General features: G+C 47.8%; 1 protein-coding gene across 2 annotated transcripts in view; it reads left to right on the top strand.

Moving 5' to 3' along the window:
• Positions 1 to 22,616, top strand: part of BLNK (B cell linker) — a 75,159-nt gene that overhangs the window by 32,942 nt on the left and 19,601 nt on the right. Inside the window, exons 4-9 of one of the 2 annotated variants that reach the window (XM_049646459.1) lie at positions 3,534 to 3,574; positions 7,238 to 7,303; positions 7,503 to 7,659; positions 10,630 to 10,790; positions 15,541 to 15,622; positions 16,626 to 16,697. In XM_049646459.1, the coding sequence (XP_049502416.1) occupies positions 3,534 to 3,574; positions 7,238 to 7,303; positions 7,503 to 7,659; positions 10,630 to 10,790; positions 15,541 to 15,622; positions 16,626 to 16,697 (579 nt within the window). The remainder of the gene's footprint in view (positions 1 to 3,533; positions 3,575 to 7,237; positions 7,304 to 7,502; positions 7,660 to 10,629; positions 10,791 to 15,540; positions 15,623 to 16,625; positions 16,698 to 22,616) is intronic. The other variant, XM_049646460.1, reaches the window with a different exon arrangement.

Below are 22,616 nucleotides of genomic sequence, written 5' to 3'. Positions count from 1 at the left end.
GAGCCCAAGCCAGAAACACGACACAATAGAAAAGGCTTTCCCTAATAAGGAGGCTGAGCCAGCATCTCAGCTTCCTGCCAGGAAGAAACCTGCCAGGTTCTTGCGTGCAACCTTACATCTCAAGTTAAACCACCCGGCCCGTATTACGCTTGAACTTACCCTCCTGAAAACATCACCCTCTATACTTGAGGCTCTCTGGGGTCCATTTCTAAATGGTAACCATACTGTGTGGTTGCCATTAGAGTGAAATAGAATTGGTATTGTTTTGAGGGTTTACTAAGACATTATCAATACCCGAGAAAACAATAAGTAACATTAATACAGCATTTACTGTATGCCAGGCTTTGTGAAGCACTTCACATGTATTGTATTACTCGATTCTCATAAAAATATGAGGCAGGCACTATTCCTACCCTTGTTGCCCTGGCGAGAAATTGAGCTTTAAACAAAGTACCGGTCCACTGCCAAGCAGGTAGTAAAGAGCAGAGCCAGGATTTGAACCCAGGGAGCCTGGTTCTAAAACCACAACCAACCATATTAGGAGACTCACTGAGGTTCTGGACATCCCCTACTTTGGACCTAGTTCTTTGGACTCTCATGCTTTTCAGTCTGGGAAATGGCGTGAGGGCTGTAATTTTATGGGTAAGAGATTGCAAGCTGCCTGTAGGATGGGTGTAGTGGGCGGGGCACCATCAGGTAACCTCTCCCACATGATGATGCTTTTCTCTCTTTTCTGCCTCAGTGCCCCATGATACCTGCACCGGGCCATCCTGTTTCTCCTAGGCTTTATCTGAAGCCACAGTAGAGGGCCAGGCAGTTTACATGAGATTTTAGCTGCAGGAGCCAACACAGGTACCCCTGCCCCCAGTCTACCCCCCACATTCACCAGCCACGTGGCCTCAGACAGGTTTTGCAGACTCTCTTAGCCCCAGTTTCCTCGACTGCAAAAGTGAGATCATAAGGGCACCTACCACAAAGCGCTATTTTGAGGGTAATTGAGAAAGTACACTTATCCTAGCACTGAGCACACAGGAAGTGTTCAATAAATGCAATCTATTATTATTATCCTAATTTTCATTCATTCAACTCATTTATTGGTTCATACTTTTATTACTGCGCAGGATTACAAATGTCAAAGGTCATCCAGATACAAAGGCAAACTAAACAGGCCTTGCTTTTCGGTATAGAGAGACACGAGCAAATGAATCCCAGCATAGGGCAGAATGCAGTGCCTATGTCGTCAAGGTGCCAGCAGCATCTAAGAGGGAGGAGGAAGGAGTAGTGGGTTATAACCTGAGGGACTGGGGAAGGTTGTATGGCAGAGGTATGACAGGGCTTTCCCAGGAACAGGGTCTGGGGGAACAGCATGAACGGAGCGGAGGACCACCAAAAGTGCAGGCTGGGAGGAACATGCTTCCAGTATCAGTGAACGTGGAAGGCTGTGCGAGAGAAGTCCAGAGAGGGACAGGAGATGAAGGCATTTGATGTGTTGACACAGAGCCTTGACTTCACTCCTTAGGGAGCTACTGATGATTCTTGAGGAAAGGAGCAGCATGATTCAAACTGTATTTTAAGAAAATGACTAGAAACAGTATGAAGTATGTGTGGGAGAGGAAAGATAATGGGGACAGGAGAAGGAGTTAGACAGCTCCTGCGAGTACTTTGAGCAGTGTCTGACCACAAAGTGGACCCTGGGTCCCTGAGAAAAGGTTCGGCAGGCACGGCTGATCAAGGCAGGGAAGTGTGATTTATAACATCAATTTATAAATGTTTCTATTTTAAAGGTCGAAACAAAAACATTGTGGCCCCTTAAGTGCTGATCTTGAATTATCCCCAAACTTAAGGTGTTAGAAACCTATTCCTGCTCAGTGCCAGGTATTGGGAAGAGGACTTAGTCATCTATTCTTCTGGAGTTTCTTGGAAAACACCAGTGGTTGCAGTATACTCTAATTTGGTATACATGAGGCCAAATCATAATTTAATAATTTTTTTTTTCTGTTAATGTCAAAGTTTGACCCATTATTTGGCTCCTAGAAGAAAGCTCTGTCTTAGCGCCTATCACGTTTTTCCCATGAGAGGGCGCTGTTGCTGCCACAGTTTAAAATCCGGCCACTCTGATCTAAACACCTCCTTCAGGCCCCCATTTTTATTTTTTTATTTTTATTTATTTTTTTTAATATATGAAATTTATTGTCAAATTGGTTTCCGTACAACACCTAGTGCTCATCCCAAAAGGTGCCCTCCTCAATACCCATCACCCACCCTCCCCTCCCCCCCCCATCAAACCTCAGTTTGTTCTCAGTTTTTAACAGTCTCTTATGCTTTGCAGGCCCCCATTTTTAATGTGCAATTCTTTTCCTTGTGCCTCTTTGGAGTCTACCCAGATCTGGAGTCAGTAGCCTGCCATAGCAGGGGCTAGAAATGGCAAGAAAAGATTCTAGAGAGGCTCTGGGGGTTTCAGGGACCATTCACTGGGCCCTCTAGCCATGGCTGCTTAATGGGATGCCTCTATGGGATAGTCGCTGGAGCCACACTGCCCTCTGGACCTGGGCCTGGTTGATCTGTACATAGCTGAGTAAATTGTATTTAACCTCTAATGTCAGCGTATGTGATGGGATGGATGCTAAGCTTCTCATACTCTAAATGTGTTTTGGAGTAAAGGGGGTCAAATATTCTCCTTGGCTGTCATAATTCATATCAATTTTATTCTTCAAGATCCTCAGCTACTTGAGACCTGTTATATCCATTTTTACACTGCCTGCAGAGCCGAGGACAGGGCTTGAACCCTGGAGCTCAAAGACAGTGAGGCAGTGTGTCATTGGAGTTCAGAGCATGCACTTGGAAATCTACCTACAGGGTTCAACTCCTGGCTCTATTATTTACTATCTGACCTTGGGCAAATGGCTTATTTTCTCTAGGCCTCAGTTTCCTCGTAAGGTTTTGAGGGAGCTAATTGAGTGCAAAACTCTGATGATATTGCCCAGCGTGTAGTAAAGCACCAGGTAAATGCTTTTCAATAAGAAAGTCAAAGTTAGAGCTACAGAGAATCACAGAAGTGATCCCATAGATCTTAAAACTGAGGCCCAGAGATGTTAATTGTCTTGCCTACCCTCCAACTAGTTAAGAACAGAGCCTGCATGAGAGTTTTGGTCTATCTGACTCCCTGTCCAGTGCTCTTCCTACTATACCATCCATATATTGATTCAAAGCAATCCTTAGAAGCAGCATGGTAGGGATTGCAGGTGCCTCCCGGATCGTTCTAAAGTCCCAAAAGTGTTCCTTAACAAAAACGGACATGGTTCAGATGTACTGTTTCTCTGCTCAGTGGAATGTCCCTTTATGCTTTGAGAACTGATTTTTTCAAAAAAGAGGAGTCGAAAGTGGATGAACACGAGGTATGTGTAATAACCGTTCAAGGCCGAGGAAACAGGACCGGGAAGCCCAGGGGCAAGGAAGGTGGGCGCAGGGAGCTTGGGGACAGGGTGGAGCTGAGATTGACGCTTGTGCTTTCTGCTTCCCACATGCCACTGCAGAGGACCTTGCTGATGAAGAGGAGCAGTGGTCAGATGACTTTGTAAGTATTTGCTCCTGAGACAAGAAGATCATCCTTTCCGCCAGGGTCCGTGGGAGGCGTTTTGAAGGGCTTGTTTCTGAATTACATGCTCATAGTCAGCTGCACATCCCATCAGGGAGATGGCTGGGCTGGAAAGGCCACCTACAGACAAGGCGGCAAGAACCTCATGATGGCTGACTTGACCTAGCACCCCCATGTGCCAGGCTAAGTTCTTCATCGGCATTACCTCATGTGATCCTCCCCACAGCCCTGTGTGCAGGCATTCTTATCCCTGTCTTCAGTGCTGGTATTCAGAGTACTAACCAGCACAGCCAAAACATACGTTAGAATGTTTTTAAATATTTCTATATCAGTTGACAAATTCCTCTGCCCTGAATTCCTCAGTGTCCCATCGCTGCCTGGGCCTTATCCAGGAGCCAAACATCAAAAACCAGCATCAAAGAGTGAATGCCTGGCGCATCAGGGGGCCTCTGGGACACTCTTTAGGGCCAAGTCGGGACCTGAGCCATGCTAGTTGTCAAACATTGTGAACATCAGCCCTGCTCATTCTACAGGTAAAGAAACCAAGGCATGGAGAGTTTAAGTAACTTGCAGTTCCAAAATTCCAACCCAAGCCCTCAGGTCTCAAAACCCGGCTTTTAAACTCTAAGGTGCTTGCAGTGACCAAGAGGACAGTAGCACATGCTGGGGGCCACAGACTGAGCAAGGGACCTGGCCGTGATGATACGGAAGGTGATGTGTCAGAATTAACTGTCAACCTCTCCAAGGTGGCTCTGTAGCCCACAGGGCCCCAGTGCTCACTGCTCTCTTGGGTGAAGTCTTGTAGGGACAAGACAGCCTAAAAACTTTTTTGTAACACTTATTCCTCATTTGTATCGAATTCATCCAGAATGTTAGCCTGCTGCACTCTACACTTGTTTTATCTGGACAGGATCCAAGAGGGCCTCCACACAACCACACACCCCATTTTACAGATAAGGAAACCAAAGCTAAGAGAATGAAAAGGACTTGCACACAGAAATTCAGTTACTCAGTGGCCAGTGTAATGAGAGCCCAGGACTTCAATCCAGTGCCCAGAACTGAGTCTGAGCCCAGCTCCATCCACACAGTGTACACCACCTGGAGTATATTCAACGTATCATGAGACAGGAGTATCTCCCTTCTCAACTGCAGAGCGAAGATTTGTAAAAAAGAGGGGATGACAGGGGTTCTCTGCAGGTCAGCTGGGTGTGGAGTTCCTCCCAGGGCCCGGCAGCCGCTGGTCCCTCCGAAGCGCTGCAGCTGCGCCGCCTGCTGGCCGCACGCGCCCAGCCACGTCTGAAGCAAAGCTGAGAGCTGGTCCACAACCACAGGGAAATCAAGAAAATGGAGCTCGCAGGCTGGAGAAAAAGAGCACATGGTAGGGACTTAGAAAATACAAATAGAGTCAGCCTGGAGAGGAGAGTGTGACTCATGTCCCAAAGCCAAACAAGCAAAGAATTAAGATACCTGCCGTAATAAAGATTGAGTAAACATTCACTCACAATTATTTTGACCTTATTGGATTCCCATTGTACACAGAATGAAATCCAGGCTTGTGGCCTCCAGGCCAGATGAAATCCAGCCCCTGTGGACCTGTCCGGCCTTCCTTGCACCACCACCCCCAGCAGGGCCTTGTCCATTACGGCCCAGATGCACAGATCTGCCCTTAGTCTCACAGCAGGTCAAGGTCATGCCTGCTTGGCAATTTGACTCATGGACCTTGGGCAGACGAAGGAAGAGGGAAGAGAGGAGAAACCAAAGGGTGTCCCCATTCTCCCTCATTTGCTCTGCTCCTTCTTGTCCTTCAGGCTTGGCTTAAACGTCTCCTTCTCAGGAAGGCCTTTCCTGCAGCCGAGGTAGAACCCCTCCTCCCATTGCTCTTGAGGTCGCAGCCCAGTCCTCAGGGGCGTTACAGTCTGATGGGCAGCCCCGTGTCAGCGTTGGCCTGCCAAGAGCAGCTGACACAGAGGCGCCCCTCCTCAACCTCCTCTGCCTCTTCGGCCAGCCTGGTCCTCTCAGTCAGGCTGCTCTGCCCAAGGGGCTGTGAAGACCCCTGTGTCCTTCCCAGGAGGCACACTGCTCCCTAGCCTCCAGGTGATCAAGTCTTGGGAAGCACGGTGCCTGCTCCGATGAAAACTGAGACAAAGTGGGCCGTCTGAACTATCTCCCCCTCCCAGGCACAGGCGTCTGGGCGCCTACTGATTCTTTCACTTTCCAGATGGTTATGAAGCACCCGTTTCTCAGCGCGTTAACTGCTGTCTCCCTGGGATGCTGCAGCCACAGAGACGGCCTTTTGGTTGCCCAGGATGAGGAGGGGCCCCGACCACTTCAGGCTGGCTAGATGAGACTTTCAGAGCCGGGTTCTTGCCTCGGGCTGCTTTTCTGCTCTCACTCCACCTTCCAGGCCGCCTGTTTGAGAACAGTCACTACTTCTTCAGAACACAGAACAGCCCCAAATTATTCAACTCCTCATGCCTCAGTTTCTCTCATATGATACTGGTAAAGGGTAACTGAGGTATGCAGTACATAGAAATGTTAAAATATTCGTTATCATTCCCATTATTCTATTCACCTTAATTTCATATTCACGGTCAGGAAGGATTATTGAGCCTCGCTGTCTGCTGTTACTGAAACAGGGGTTTGGGAAAATCCCCCTACAAGACTTCTCTTACCTCCCCGCTCCCTGTCCCTTCCTGACTCTTCTGCTTTAGGACAAGGACAAGGACCCTCCTTGAGCTCCTCCTTCCTTCTATTCTCTCCCAATTCTCCTCCACCACCTTGGGAAAAGTTCCCTTTTCAGCCGCCTTTCTCTCTCCCTCTCCTGGTATTCACCCTCTCCCTCTCCTGTCCTCTCCTCCATGTCCCTACAGACTCAGGAGGAAAGTGGTCCTCACTCACTCGCTCATCCATACTGCGCTCCTGTCCTGTGCTGGTCCCTGCCACAGGCCCCGAGGAGACAGCAATGAAGGAACCACTGTGTTTGTGTCACACTGTACCTGCGTCGGTGTTGTGCGATTGCAGGTGGAAGGAGACAGGCCGAAAGGCAAGTGCATCATGCATTCATTGGAAGCTCATGTACGAATCACGCAGTGTGTCAGGCCGTGTGGACAGAAGACCTCTGAAGTCTTGGATCAGATATTTCCTGCACGGGAATATACATATGGGTGTAGTATACCTAAGCGATCTCTGAACAAAATGCACAAGAAACTAGGAACTGCACCTCTGGGGAGAAGAACTGAGAGCCTGGGAAGGAGACTTGACATCCTTTTGAACTATTGCTGTGTGAATGTATTTCCCATACATATTGAATATTCAATATTCGATCATTTCAGTGAAGACTTAGCTAAAATTTATCTTTAAAACAAGAAAAACAAAAAGAAAGAGAATGGACTCCGGGTCAGGTGGAAGCCTAGCCCCTGCAGCTTATCAGCTCTATTAAAACACACACACACACACACACACACACCTCATCTCCTCAAAGGTATCTGTATATTCTATGCAAACCTTTACCCTTTCCATATTAATCTTTTTCCTCAACCGTCAGCATTCATGATAAACAAAACCTATTGGTTATTCTATTTTATTGCGTCCTTTTTCTGTCTTCTAAAAATGTATTTTATCTCCGACTGTTCTTCTTTGCAGACACACAGAGTTTCAGCCACCCTTCCTGTTAAATGGCCCACATGCTCCCCCAGGATAGTGGTTCAGGTGATAAATTCTGGAGGCAGAAAGGCCCGGCCTCAACCCCAGCTTTGCCTCTGATGGCTGCCCAACCTTGCTTAGCCAACCCTTCCAAGCCTCGCTCTCTGGTCCCTACGCTGGGGGAGCAGCTCCCGCCTCCTAACGCCAGAGCTGTCGCGATGGCTGAGCGCAGACAGGGCACTGAGCATTCGGTGTGCATTTGCAGGACAGCGACTATGAACACCCGGACGAGCACTCGGACTCGGAGATGTACGTGCTCCCCGCGGAAGAGACCGGGGACGACAGTTACGAGCCGCCGCCCGCCGAGCAGGAGACGAGAACCGTTCACCCAGCCCTGCCCTTCACCAGGGGCGAGTACATAGGTGAGGCAGCCACACACACCCCCAGACCCTGGGCGCCCAGCCTGCCAGGCATGGGGGAGGGGGGTCGAGCCGGGCTGGCAGGACGCTGAGTGCCTCCCACCCTGGCCACCCCCACGTGGGTCATCTGCTCACTCACAAGCCAGGGAGCCCCAGATGGAACGTTTGCCTGGGGGAGGGGGAAAGCTATCCCTTCCCAAGTCTCCAAGGGTAAAAACGGGTAAAAGACAAAAGGTGCACACCCTGATGGTTACCCTCGCCCCACCCCAGCCCAACTCCAGATAATCCCATGAGAAATCAGCCCTGAGGTTAGTACCTGCTTCTTTTGGGGTTTCCCGCACACAAGGTTCTGGAATTTCTTTTGCGACGTCTGTGCAGAACGAGGATGATCTTCAGGGATCCCAGTATCTGCCAATGCCCCCGTTCCTTCATGCCCACCCCTACGCAGGCAGCCCACACTCTGAGTCTAGACTGTGGGTTTTCAGCTGGGAGTGGAGGTGGGTGAGGAGCTCTAAGTGTGGAATCAGCTGTAGGTTAAATGGGCACAGCTCAGGTGTCGCCTCCAGACCTGAGTGTGACTCTTACTGTCCCCCAGGAAGAAGCCTGGGTTGCAGGCGACTAAGTTCAGCAGAGGCGTGGAGGGGAGTGTGTCTGTGATGATCACGGTGACGCCAGCATTTGTACAGAGAGCCCTTACGTGTAGAGGACTCTGTGTCCATTATCACTGCCGTTAACTGCCTCCTCCCGGGGCACTGAGCATGGACCCTTGCTTCATGCCACAACTCACCTGTTGAGCACCTACTGTGTGCCACAGCTACGCTGAGCCCGGAGCTTTCAACAGCAAGCAAGACAGACACACTCCCGGAGTGTTTGTAGCTCACAGCGTCGTGCTTCATAGTCGTGGCCTACTTCACCCTCTCGAGAAGCTTACGGAAGAGGCATCCGTCCTCACTTTACGAAGGAGGAAAGTGAGGTTCGGAGGAGTGAACCGCTTTGGGGAGTGGCAGAGCTGGGACGCACGCTGGGCTTCTCAGCCCCCGAAGCCCTGGCTCACCAGATTTGTGACCTTGCTCAAGCAACAGAACCCTGGGAAGGAAGGGGCTGCATTAGGCCCATTTTATAGGCCAGCAAACTGCAATTAAGGGGAGGGGGCGCAGTGGCTCATTCGCGGCCACGCTCTTCAAAGCCTGTCTTGTGTATTTTGCTACTTTTGATGGGCTTAGATCTTACATTAAGAAATCCCAGCAAACTCTAAGAGCTGCAAATAAAACTAGAAACCCTGACAGAGTTATGGGCACAGCAAAGTGGCTGACCCGGAGCCCCAGCCCGACCACAACACCCAGAGGGAGCCTTCCAAGGAGACATCCAATGTGAAGCGAACGGCACACCTTGGACAGGGCAGGAGCTGGCACCGGGGGGGGGGGGTGGTGGTGCGCTTGGGGGTGGGGGGGGGGGGGGAGAGCAGGGGGTGGGCCTGGCGGCCAGGTGGTGGGGGCGGGGGGCAGCCTCATGAAGTTAAGGTGGGGCAGAAGCCAGTGTGAGTGCCTGGGCTGCTCCCAGGATGGGGACATGCCAGGTTCCTCCTGTGCTAAGCTTTCCCTACAGCGTATCAGTCTGCAACGTGCTCAGATTCCACTGAGCAGACTCCCTGTTGCCTAACGCCTCGGCCATGTCACATCGCCGTATTGGTCCTATGGATTAGTCATCCACTCTGCCAGGCACTGCTCCCACAGCTTGCACTGCTTTCTTCCCAGTCCCTACAGTGGCCCTCTCAGGTGGATGTTATGATCCTCACTTTCCAAATGAGGAATGTGGGGGTGCCTGGGTGGCTCAGTCTTCTAAGCCTCTGACTCTTGATCTGGGCTCAGCTCATGATCTCAAGGTTTGTGAGATCGAGCCCCACATCAGGCTCTGCACTGATGGCATGGAACCTGCTTGGGATTCTCTCCCCCTCTTTCTCTGCCCCCATTCTCAAAATAAATAAATAAAATGTTTAAAACAAAACAAATGAGGAATGTGAGTCCCAGAGAGGCTGGATAATGAATAACTAGCCCAAACAGAGCTCAGCCAGTGAGGGGCAGAGCAAAGGACCCAACTCAGGGCCATTTGGCTTTGGGGCTTGTGTTCCTTCCCTGACACATGCCGAGGACAGTTCCCGACAAGGGGTAACTCAGGGGCCCTCCATGATGGAAGGGAAATCATTGAGAGGAAGAATGTGTGCGTTCACTCAGATGAGTAGCTGCAACCCTGAATCCACCTTAGGATAACCTGAGAGAGGGGCGCCTGGGTGGCTCAGTCGGTTAAGCGCCCGACTTCGGCTCAGGTCACGATCTCCCATTTTGTGATTTGGAGCCCCACGTTGGGCTCTATGCTGACAGCTCAGAGGCTGGAGCCTGCTTCGGATTCTGTGTCCCCCCCTCTCTGTGCCTCTCCTCCGTTCACTCTCTCTCTGTCTCTCGAAAATAAACATTAAAAAATTTTTTAAACAATAATAATAAAAAAAGAATAACCTGGGAGACTTGAAACTATTAATGCCAAGACCTTCCTCACAAGTTCTTCCCAGTATGTCTGGGGTGGGGCCTGGGCCTTACCATTTTCTTGAAGTTCCCCAGGTGGTTCTTCTGTGTAAGGAGGATTGAGAGTCACTGCCCTTAAGGGTTCATAGAGCAAAGGGAACCTTCGAGGAGCACACCCCTCTCGGGCCTCCCTGCTGCCAAGGTCAGCCATCCACTCTGTCTGGCAAAGTGCAGCGCCGTAGGCTCTTCTGAGTCCTGTAGCCGTCATTCTCGTGGGAGAGTGTAATGTAAGGAACAGGCAATTGAAAATTTTTGCCTAACATGTCATTTTACGCTTTTAAGGACTGCCTGGAATAATTGTTGGCGACTACAAAGATGTGCGTGGTTTTCTACTTGGGTGCAGGGAATGGTCCAGAGCCCCCCTCTCATTTTCTGTTTTGTCATTGTTCCTTTCAAGACAATCGATCAAGCCAGAGGCAGTCTCCGCCCTTCAGCAAGACACTTCCAAGTAAGCCCAACTGGCCTTCGGCAAAGACAAGGCTGACCTCCACTCTGCCGGCCCTGACTTCTCTTCAGAAACCTCAAGTCCCACCCAAACCCAAAGACCTTGAGGATGAGGTAACCTAAATCTGTCCTGAAGGCTTCCCAGTCCGAGTGGAAGGCAGGATGCAGGGGGAAGGGGGACCGGCCAGGACCGTCTGGCGTCTGACATGCCTTCCTCCTCCTCGCCCACCCCTCTAACTCCCCACCGTTAATCCCAAAGGTTTTCTTCTCTAAAAAAGGCGTGTATGGCCTTAGTTTAAGCACGTTCATTCCCAGCGCGTATGGGTGATACCAGCACTGGATCTGTGCCCCTCTGATTAGCCTCTTCGGGGGTTTCCTGTGAATCTTCTCCTTCCTCCATAAATTTCTCTATCTTTACTCTCCTTTGCTTCTCTGCCCTGCCTCCTCTCCACTTCTCCACATTTCTCTTGCAAGGTGCACAGGAGTGCGGGAGGACAAATAACAGAGACCCTAGTCGTCAGAGACCCCACACAACGTGCATAGGAGCCCACACCTCACTTCCCGCTGGCAGCCCTTGCCTCTCACCCCCTTTTCCCTCAGCTGCCGCTACCCAGGGACCCACCTTTGCAGATTGTCCAGGACTCGACTCTGGGTTTCACTCATCAATCTCCCCTCTGGCAGCACCCAGCTTTTTATACGTCTTATTCCCTATGGAATTGCTCCTATTTGAAAACTAACCGGTAAACTCATTCAGACTGTTGTAGGAATGACTGATAAGGCCTAATATGTTGTGGCTCCCAGAGGTCCGCGCATTGTAAATAAGGGCAAAGTGAAGCCCTCGAACTTAGCCATCAGAACAACCCTATACCAGAACTCAGAAACGAAATCACAATAAAGGCAACTTCTAACCATAATCTTACTGCAGCTTTTGAAGAAATGACTTGTTTCTAAATGCCTAGAGGTGATAAAACCTATAGTGTATAAATATGTTGTAAAAACACCTTCATTTCCACCTTGATATAATTTATAGCCCAGCAGGGGAGGGAAAAGAGAAACTTTACTTTTTTTTTTTTTTATCTTTAGTTTTCTTGAGAGAGAGACAGGGTGTAAGCAGGGGAGGAGCATAGAGAGAGGGAGACACAGAATCCGAAGCAGGCTCCAGGCTCTGAGCTGTCAGCACAGGGCCTGATGGGGGGCTCGAACCCACGAACAGCGAGATCATGACCTGAGCCAAAGTCGGACGCTCAACTGACTGAGCCACCCAGGCACCCCAAGGGAAACTTTTAAATAAAATAGTGGCGGCATTTAGGCCCAAATTCCTGCTTTGACCCGTATTAGCTGTGTGACTTTGGGCGAGCCAGATAACCTCTCTGAGCCTCGGTTTTTAATCTCTTCAGATTATTTTAAGGATTTAGTGTTAGAACAGCACTAACTACAGTGCCTCACCCATAGAAGGATTCCCTGTGTCGTATGTTCCTTTCTAGCATATTCTAGATTCTTTACAAAATCCAATTTTCTAGTTTCTCCTGAAAACTGAAAGCCTGGGCAACACTGGGCCAGTCATGGCCTCAAAGCCGCTGAGCCTCATGGCAGTCCTCCGGCTCAGCTGTGAATCCCTGACCTTGTTTCCATTGGTCATAGTCCCCACCACTCGTCCAAGGCATGAACATGCCCTTCCTCTGCACACGTCCCCATGTCTCCCTGCCTGCCTCTGGAAGCGTTTTACTTTATGACTTTACTCTAGGGACAGTTTAAGTTTAAGTCAGAAAGTCAGCTGACAGAGAGAGAAAGGAGGTTTGCCAGTCCTCTGTCTGTCTGTCTGTCTGAGAGGTGATGCTGACCTTTTGGGGTGAGAAGAGGGTGGCAGGAGGAAGCCGAGCAGGGGACAAGATGCAGAGACCAGCTGTTAGGGGCTCACTGTGAATTCTTTCAGTGCTTGGCAAATCTATATGAAGATATAAATTCAGACACAGCATACAAATGAATACCGTGTGTGTTATATAAGGCTCTCCATTTCTGTGAATAGCTGACAGCGGACCCCCGTGGGGAGAGGCAGAGTTTTGCTAATAGTAGCCTTGTGGAGGTGGCTCAGGCAAGTTTGAACCAGTGGGAAAAGGAGAAGTACGGAGGCGGCTGCATTCTGGAATGGGCAGATGGACAGTCAAGATAAGAAAGAGGTTAAAAGCGAAAAAAATAGGCCAACATTAAGATCTGGCTGAACCATTAGATAGGAAAAGAAGAAGTCAAGCACAAGCATAAATAACTAAAAATACTTAGCTCTGCTGTACAGGTTACAGGAAAAGTATGGGGCACAGGCTAACCAGAGAGCTGGGGAGGGAGCAAAACATGGGAGGAAGAAGCACCTGTGCCCTAATGACACGAGCGGCCGTCACTTGAGTGCTAGGTGTCCACTGGTGTTCGGAGCACTTTGTATTTATCCCATTAAACAATCCCAAGAACGCTACGAAATCTGTACTATTATCTCCCCATTTTACAGATAAGGAAATGGTACAGATGAGGCGCAAAGGGGTTGAAGAACTTGTCCGAGGTCACAGAGGCCAGGTGTGGAGGTGAAGAAAGAGATGAGAAATAGCAATTATGAAGAGAGGGTAGAAATAAGACAGAAAGAGAAGGGGAAGGCAGGAAGGTCCTAGAATGTAGTGGATAAGAGTATGGGCGCTCGATCCTTGAACTGATACTTGAACCCCAGCTCTTCTACTTTTTACCTAAGAGGACGTGAGCCAGCTACTTCACTTCTCTGGGCCTCAGTTTCTTCAAGTTTCTTCATCTTGAAATGCAGCCGATTGTAGCACCTATATTATTGGGTGGTTCTAAGGATTGAGTGAAATAACACGTGTAGAGTACTCAGATGAGTTCCTGGCAGTAAGTGCTCAGTAAATGTTTGGTTTTTGTTTCTCCTGGTATCCTCCTTGGCTACCCCCCAGATGGGTGGTAAAAACCACATTTGGGATCTGATCATCTCATTTGCTTCATGTCAGCATAAAATCACTTCCTCCCCTCATTTTCTGGTCAATTGATCATTGACAAGGTTGCCATGACCATTCGGTGGGGAAAGAATTGTTTTTTTAATTTTTTTTTTTTTAACGTTTTATTTATTTCTGAGACAGAGAGAGACAGAGCATGAACGGGGGAGGGTCAGAGAGAAAGGGAGACACAGAATCTGAAGCAGGCTCCAGGCTCTGAGCTGTCAGCACAGAGCCCGACACGGGGCTCGAACTCGCGGACTGCGAGATCATGACCTGAGCCGAAGTCAGACGCTTAACCGACTGAGCCACCCAGGTGCCCCAAGAATTGTTTTTTTAAAAAAATGTGCTAGGAGACCCGTATATCCACATACGAAAACATAAGAGTGGCCCCCGTCATATGATAGACAAAAAGTAACCAAAAATAGATCATAGGCCTAAAGGTAAGGGCTAAAACTATAATATTCTTAGAAGAGAACAAAGGTATAAATCCCTACAACCTTGCATTAGGCAGTAGTATCTTAGATACATCACCAAAAGCAGAAGCAACAGGGGCGCCTGGGTGGTGCAGTCGGTTAAGCGTCCGACTTTAGCCAGGTCACGATCTCGCGGTCCGTGAGTTCGAGCCCCGCGTCAGGCTCTGGGCTGATGGCTCGGAGCCTGGAGCCTGTTTCCGATTCTGTGTCTCCCTCTCTCTCTGCCCCTCCCCCGTTCATGCTCTGTCTCTCTCTGTCCCAAAAATAAATAAAAAACGTTGGAAAAAAAAAAAAAAAAGCAGAAGCAACAACAGAAAACTTAGTTAAAATGGGCTTCAAAATGTAAAGCTTTTGTGCTACAAGTGACACCACCAAGAAATAAGAACAACCTACAAAATGGGAGAACAGTTTTGCAAATTATGTATTTGATAAGAGGTTTCTATCTAGAGCATTTAAAGAACCCAACCCAATAATAAACCCAATAATAAAAAAGACAGACAACCCAATTAAAAATAGGCAAAGGAGTCGAGTAGACTTTTGCCTAAAGAAGCTATAAAAAGGGGCAGTAAGCGCTCAAAAAGAGGCTCGACCTCATGAGCCATCAGGGAAATGCGAGTCAAAGCCATAATTAGATACCACTTCACATCTCAGGATGGTTCTATTCCAAAAGGCGGACAGTCACAAGTGTCGGTGAGGATGCGGAGAAATAGGAGCGCTCACACACTGCTGGTGGGAAGGAAGAGGGTACAGGCACTTTGACAAACAGTCTGGCAGTTCCCCAGACTTAAACACAGAGCTACTGTACGACCCAGCAATTCCACCGCTGGGTATATTCCCGAGAGAAACGTACATCAACACAAAGACGCACACCAATGTCCACAGCACCATTATTCATAAAAGCCGGAAAGTGAAAACAACCCAAAGGTCCACCTGAATAATCAAAATGTGTTATATTCATATAACGGACTATCATTTGGCCATACAAGTGAGTGAAAGACTGACACATGATACGTGGTTGAAACCGGAAATTACTATGCTGTATGAAAGAAGTCACAAAAGACTATCTGTCGTGTGACTCCATTTCTAGGCAGTGCCCAGAATGGGCAGCTCTTAGAGACAGAAGGTAGATCAGTGGTTGACTGGGTCCGGGAAGGGATGGATGAGAAGTGACTAATGAGCACAGGGCTCCTGTTTGGGGGGATGAAAATGTTCTCGAATTAGATTAGGGTGATGCTTGCACACTCTGCGAATATACTAAAAACCACCCAACTATACACTTTACAAAGGGGAATTTAATGGTGTGTGAATTCTGTCTCAACAAAGGTATTTTCAAAATCCTTCCTCCCCAGACGATGAACGTGGAATGTACAGCCTCCTTCTCACTCGTTTCCGTACTTCTTCCAGGCTGATTATGTGGTTCCTCTGGAGGATGAAGACGAAAACTACATTCATCCCACAGAAAGCAGTTCACTCCCAGCTGAAAAAGGCAAGCGTTTGCAGTTTTAAGCTTTTTGCGGTGGATGGGGGCACGCGAGGCTGTCTGGTGACAAGCACCAACAGGGGGGACAGAAAGTCTGGGCCCAGGCCTCTCTCCTCTGTGGTCACGACATCTGCCTTCCGTGGGGGCCGAGCAGAGGCATCAGGGAGAGACCCACCTCTGTCCCGCCCTTGGTCCCCCATGCCCTTCCACCCTGTCATACTCCCATCTCCAGTTATGAAGGCAGCTAGGTTCTTATTTAACTGTCCTCACGTAGAATGGATTTCTCATAAAACTGAATCCTCACAAAGCCGCAGGCCACCGTGTTGGCCTCACGAATATGGCACCGGAACAGTTTCTGCAGAGGACTGAAGAAGGAGCGAGATATGCCCGACTCTTTACATGTAGTGCTATCCCAAGCGATGAGAAACGTTTTGTTTGTAAGCCTTCCGTGGTGTAACAGGTGCCATTACAAGTGATCTTTAGAAGCCGGTGCCACATACCCCTGGACCGAGAGCAGAGCGGGGTGTGTTGACTCTGGAGCGAGTCACTGTGGAGAACATGATGCCTCTTCAAGTAACATTACTCACCTGATAAATGAGTCCAAAGTGGTCATTCTCTGTTTTTACTCTGCCATTCTGTAGCAACCCCTTCCTGCACTCCCCAAATATTGCCAGCAACTTGAAGGCCCTCCTGAGCTACCCATCACCATGAAACCACAAATAGATATTAAAATGCGCCCCCAAACCCCACAGAATCCAAGAGATTGATTATTCCCTTAATCATTAATACATTTACTCTAAAGATGCTTCTTCGGAGAAGGCTTCTTTTCACGGCTTGTGTGTTTAACAGTTGTGTTTCCTGTTCTTTACAAATTTCCTGGTCTGACCCATCGTTCCCACGATGCATTTTTCCATAAGTGTGAATCTCCCTCAGCAAACTGTATTTATCATTGTTATATATATATATATATATATATATATATATATATGCATGTATTTGTGTGTTTAAGCTCCCACGGTGAATAGATCTACGAAACCAAATAACGCATCGAAGCCAGCCTCTCCTCCTGGGACAGCGTCAGGTAAAGTATAGGTGTGATTCGATGCTTTGTGTGTGTGTGTGTGTGTGTGTGTGTGTGTTTGTGTGTGTGTGTGAAACGATTGCATCTGGGGGGTTGGTTTTTAAATCTATTCCAAACAACATAAACAACTCAGATCAAGTATTAAGAAATAATCGCTTGTGTTTCCAAATTTCTTCATAAATTGTGACAGAAGGCCTTGGGCTCATCCTCGTCCACTGTCTCGTAGCACCTATGTTGAGGGGCCCTCTCCCCCATATCCCAAGGCCTCTGTTAGACAGTCCTGGCTTTTCTCCTACTTCTTTGGGTACTTTTCTGGCTCCTTCTTTCCCCCTCCCCTGACTGAGGGTGTCTTCACTGTTCAGTCCTCAGCCCTCCACTCTTCTTTCAGAATATTGTGGTGGTTAAAAGCTTGGGTTTGGGACCAGACAGACGTGGGTTGGAATCCCGGTGCTCCCAGTTACCAGCTGTACCACTTTGGGCCTGTCCTTTGCCTCTCCAATCTTCAGATTTTCTCCTCCGTAAATGGAGATAATAGCCCCTGCCCTGTGACAGGAGAATTCTGGAATTGCCCAGGAAATCTTTAATGCGGTGCCTGGCACACAGCACATGCTTGGGAAAGAATATTCTCTTTCACTTCTTTGGGGTCCATCCATTCTTCTGGCCTCAGTTCTCTTGTCCAAGCCAATAATTCTCTGGTGTGCAACTTTTTAACTATAAACAAGCTTTTTAAAAATGTTTATTTTTGAGAGAAGGGAAAGAGAGAGAGAAAGAGAGAGAGAGGGAGGTGGAGGGGCAGAGAGAGGGAGACAGAGGATCCAAAGTGGGCTCTGCGCTGACAGCAGAGAGCCTGATGCGGGGCTCAAACCCACAAACTGTGAGATCACGACCTGAGCCGAAGCCAGATGCTTAACTGACTGAGCCACGCAGGCGCCCTGTGGTGTGCAGCTTTGACCTAATTTCTCTTCTGAACAACTTGACATACCCAGGGCCTCAAGCTCAATGCCTTCATCAGCTCTCTGCCCTTAGGATGGCCCTGTTCCTCTGTGCATGTCGGCCTCCAGGTCACATGCCTGAGGGCCTGTGTTCTTTCCAAAGTCTGTCATTTCTTTTTCTTGAATTTGCTCTTCTGTTTTTGTTGCCACTACCTTAGTCTAGGCTTCCTTTACTTTGTCACTTCATACCTTCTGTCTCCTGTGTTCGAGCGTCCACTTAGCCATACCCTTGCCTTTTGGCTCTCTCCTTAGTCACTGAGATGAGTTTCTGAATGCCTCCAAATGCTGCCAGTTTTATTCATTTGTTTTCCATTAATCTAGTATAGCTGTATTTTAATACTAGAGGCACCAGAAGAAACCAAACCTGAACAAGAAAATAATTTCCTGGTTATGTGACTGGTGGACACGGACGGGAGGAAGTACAGGAAGAGGAAGGAAGTGAGATAATTTGGGAGGGACGAAACCTGAACAGTTAGAATGAGTTTCTGAGTTTGCAAACAGCAGTTTTCAGAGATGATTTTTATAAAAGGAATGTTCAGACTACTTGCCTGTGTCTCTGTATAACTGTCCACTAGCCTTTGAAGACTACGGATAATGCCCAGATAGGCATCATGAAAATGCTAAGGCTTCGACTGGTATTTCTGTCCGCGCCATGATAGTTGCCTCTGCTAATGGATGCTGCTTTTGGCTCTTTGATGGCTAAGAAGGTACTTGGCGAGGATCACACCGTGAATTAGGTGCAGGGGCAATGTCTCCCTCTACTCGATGCTCCATACAGAGAAGCACAGCTTCAGGACAGCACAGACTCCAAAGCCAGAGGGCTCAGATCTGGATTCCGACTTGCGCCAGGTGCCAGACTTCAAACAAGCTAAGCAATCTGTACGTTTCTTAGTTTTCTCCTCTGAAAACTTGGGAGGAGAAAATGGCACCTATGCCTAAGGGAGCATGAAAATTAAGTCGAGTAAACGTATATGAATCCCATTCATAAAGTGAGAGCTCTTTGTTATTATTATTACCATTCTTTGGAATCCTTTGTTTAGCATGTCTTAATTTGTGACCAGTCTGGCGGAGTGCCCTGTACACATCCCAGGGAACAGTTGTTTCTTTCTTTCTGCATAAAGTTTTACCCTGCATCAGAGTGTCTCAGCCTCCACACAGTTGGTATTTAGGGCTAGATCATTCTTTGTTGTCCTAACTGCCCTGTGCACGTGAGATGTTTAGCAACATCCTTGGCCACCTCTGCCCCAAATAGGTGCCAATAACATCATCTCCCCAGTAGTGATAAGCTAAGGTGTCTCCAGACATGGCCAAATGTCCCGGGGGCAGGAGGGACAAAGTATTCCTAGTTAAGAACCACTGGTCTAAACAAACTGAAAGACTGACATTTTTTAGTGATTTATTTCTAAACGTGATTTAGAAGACAGCTGTGCACCCCCTGGCTGATTTGCAGCTTTTGTCAGAAGAGGGTAGACAGGGGATGCACTTCTGAACTTCCTCTAAGTAAGTAGCATTTAAAAAGGGATCTATCTGCTAATTTCCTAAGATAGGGAAGGAGTTTGGGGAATTTACGATCCCCTGTTAATATGCAAGTTGAACGTTACCTGTAAGCCAAACTGTTCTGAAATTGTTAAATTAAATCTCTTTATTTGGTAAGAGCTCATACAGGGCCTGAGAGTAAGCGATGCTCCAGCTGGTGTGCAAGCCCCACTAATAATACCAGGATTTCTAGAACAGCTAGGAAAGAGTTGGAAATCCCGAGGGCTTACGGTGCCAACATTGGGATTGTTAAGGATAAGAAAACTTGCCAACGTTGGGGCGCCTGGGTGGCTCAGTCGGTTGAGCATCTGGCTTCAGTTCAGGTCATGATCTCGCAGCTCGTGGGTTCGAGCCCCGCCTCGGGCTCTGTGCTGACAGCTGGGAGCCTGGAGCCTGCTTCAGATTCTGTGTCTCCCTCTCTCTCTGCCCCAACCCACTCGCATTCTGTCTCTGTCTCTCTCAAAAATAAATAAACATGAAAAGAAAAGAAAAGAAAAGAAAAGAAAAGAAAAGAAAACTTACCAACATTGTATGTAGAACCAAAGAGAGGATGATACATAAAATACATGTGGTAGAAGGAAAAACTGAGAGTAAGTCATTTTCCTAGTCGAGAACTTTGGTAAGCACCAGCCATGCAAACATTAACATCATTTTTTGCTCAATACAATGAAAACAAAGCTGATTTTTTTTTCTTATCATTATGCTTTTGGACACCTCTCCCTCTGTCGCATTTCCAATTTCTCCTCTGGAGTATTCCAGCCAAGAATTTGGCTTCACCAGAAAGCAAGGATCCTGGTCACAAAGAGGGGACCAGGTTGTCCCCCCCCCCCCCAGCATGCCCTTAGGTCTGACCTCAGGCCCAGAGCAGCAGAGAGCCGGTCTATGAAATAGGACATCCATTCTGCATCTTCCCACAAAAGCACCACTCAGTTTCACCAATCTTTCCTCAAGTAAAGGAGAAACAGCAAGTGAATCCGACCTGCCAGATCAGAGCCCACAGTAACACTAGGAGGCATTGGCCAGAGAGGAAAGGTACCCACCTGGCTTGAAACTCAGGTAGCCTTGCTTTTCAAGCCCAGCCCTGCCACTTAACCTCTCTGAGCCTCCATTTGCTCCATGTGATGTTATGTGATGCTTCGAGATGGCACATTGAAAGTACCCGCAGTGCCCAGCAATGCCCAGCACCTGGAGATACTGTGGTGGTTGGTAACGAGATGCTAAAACAAAAATAGCAGTAATCATATTTACTGACCTTTGTGAGTTATAATTTACATATTATAACACTCACTTGTTTTACATGTATACTGCAGGATTTTTTTCTATTTTCAGTCACTTTATTTATTTATTATTATTTTTTTTTAAATATAATTTGTTGTCAAGGTAGCTAACATACAATGTATACACTCTGCTCTTGGTTTCGGGGGGAGATTCCCATGATTCATCGCATACATACAACACCCAGTGCTCATCCCAACAAGTGCCCTCCTCAATGCCCATCTCCCATTTTCCCCTCTCCCCTGCCCCCTCATCAAGCCTCAGTTTGTTCTCTATATTTAAGAATCTCTTATGGTTTGCCTCCCTCTCTGTTTGAAACTATTTTTTCCCCTTCCCTTCCTCTTAACTTCTGTTAAGTTTCTCAAGTTCCACATATGAGTGTAAACATATGATATCTGTCTTTCTCTGACTTATTTCACTTAGCATAATACCTTCCGGTTCCATCCATGTTGTTGCAAATGGCAGGATTTCATTCTTTCCCATTGCCAAATAGTATTCCATTGTATATATAAACCACATCTTCTTTATCCACTCATTAGTCGATGCACATTTGGGCTCTTTCCATATTTTGGCTGTTGTTGATAGCACTGCTATAAACATTGGGGTGCATGTGCCTCTATGATCAGCACTCCCATATCCCTTGGATAAATTCGTAGCAGTGCTATTGCTGGGTCATAGGGTAGATCTATTTTTAATTTTATGAGGAAACTCCACATTGTTTTCCAGAGTGGCCGCACCAGTCTGCATTCCCACCAACAGTATACTGCAGTATTTTTTATAAATCATTACATTTACAGAGTTTTTTAACCATCACTACAATCCAGTTGTAGAAAATCTCCTTGCCCACACCAACTCCAAAAGATCCTTTATGCCCATTTTTGGTGAATGTTCTTCCCACCCCCAGCCCCAGGCAACCACTGATCTGCTTCCTGTTGCTGTAGATTGGCCTTTTCTGAACATCTCATATAGCTGGAGTCATATAGTAGGAAGCCTTCTCCCTCTGGCTCTTTTCACTTAGCGTAATGTTTTTACCTCAAATACTTTCAGTCCCTTTCCAGAAATATTAGTTTATATTTGGCGAATTCTTTACATTTTCCAGGTTCCCCTCTCGTCTTACCACAATAACTGTGAGGTAGGTACGGTCGTGCTTGTGTCCCCATTTCACAGTGGGGGAGACTGAAACGCAGTGACTTGTAAGAGGTCACCCAGCCCATCTGGTGGCAAAGAAATAACTAGAACCCTGTCCTGGTGTGAGACCATGGGTTTCCCACCGGCACTTATGGTACCACCACAGGGGAAGGCGGCATGCTCCTCCCTCTCTGATAGCAGAAGTTATTTATGAGCCAGGACAGGGGAAGGGACATGTTGGCAGACTGTTTGAAGATGTGAAGGGAAGGAAGCTCCGTAGAGAAGCCAGGCAGTAAAAATATGACAACAATGTACCCCAGGCCAGATGAGCCTTTGGCATCGAAAGAGAGGGAAAACCCCAGGGAGGAAATTCTGACTCAGACCTTCTTTCTATTTCCTTACTTTTCGGACGAGCATTTTTCCCCCTCTGTCCCTGAAACCCTCCATCAAGATCTATGAGTAGCCAAGGGTATTTTAATAGCATCAGTCAGGTATTGAGAATTTGAAGGACAACATCCATTTGGTTGGTTCACCAACCAGTGAAACACACTTGGACTCACACTTCATATTCAGATGGCATCTCAGTTTATTGTCATATGAAATGGTAAAAATTCTGAACATAGTCTCTTTTGCAAAAGTTCTTAAAAGTCACATCAAGATTGGGTTAACATGTAAGTGAGAGTCCTGTGGAGGGCCGTTCCGGGCCTTCGTGGAAACTAGTTCTGTGTAAGGACTGTGTGTAGAAGAGGAGTGGATGGGCTCTAAGTGAAAGCCTGAAGGCCTCTCTCTCTCTAAACTACATGAGAATGAGCTTTATGATCTCTATTTTTCATGCCTGTGGAGGCCTTTTTCTTTTTTGTGTTTGGCGTAGGTGGTCCTGTGAGGTGAAGCGGCATGGCGGGCGTATGTCCTCATGTTGCAAATTCCGAGGGGGCACAGGCCCATCTCTGCGTCTTCACCTCTTCCACAACCCCTGACACAGTGCTCT

The sequence above is a fragment of the Panthera uncia genome, chromosome D2, assembly GCF_023721935.1.
Source record: "Panthera uncia isolate 11264 chromosome D2, Puncia_PCG_1.0, whole genome shotgun sequence".
Taxonomy (NCBI): domain Eukaryota; kingdom Metazoa; phylum Chordata; class Mammalia; order Carnivora; family Felidae; genus Panthera; species Panthera uncia.
This window is presented reverse-complemented; position numbering and strand designations above follow the sequence as displayed.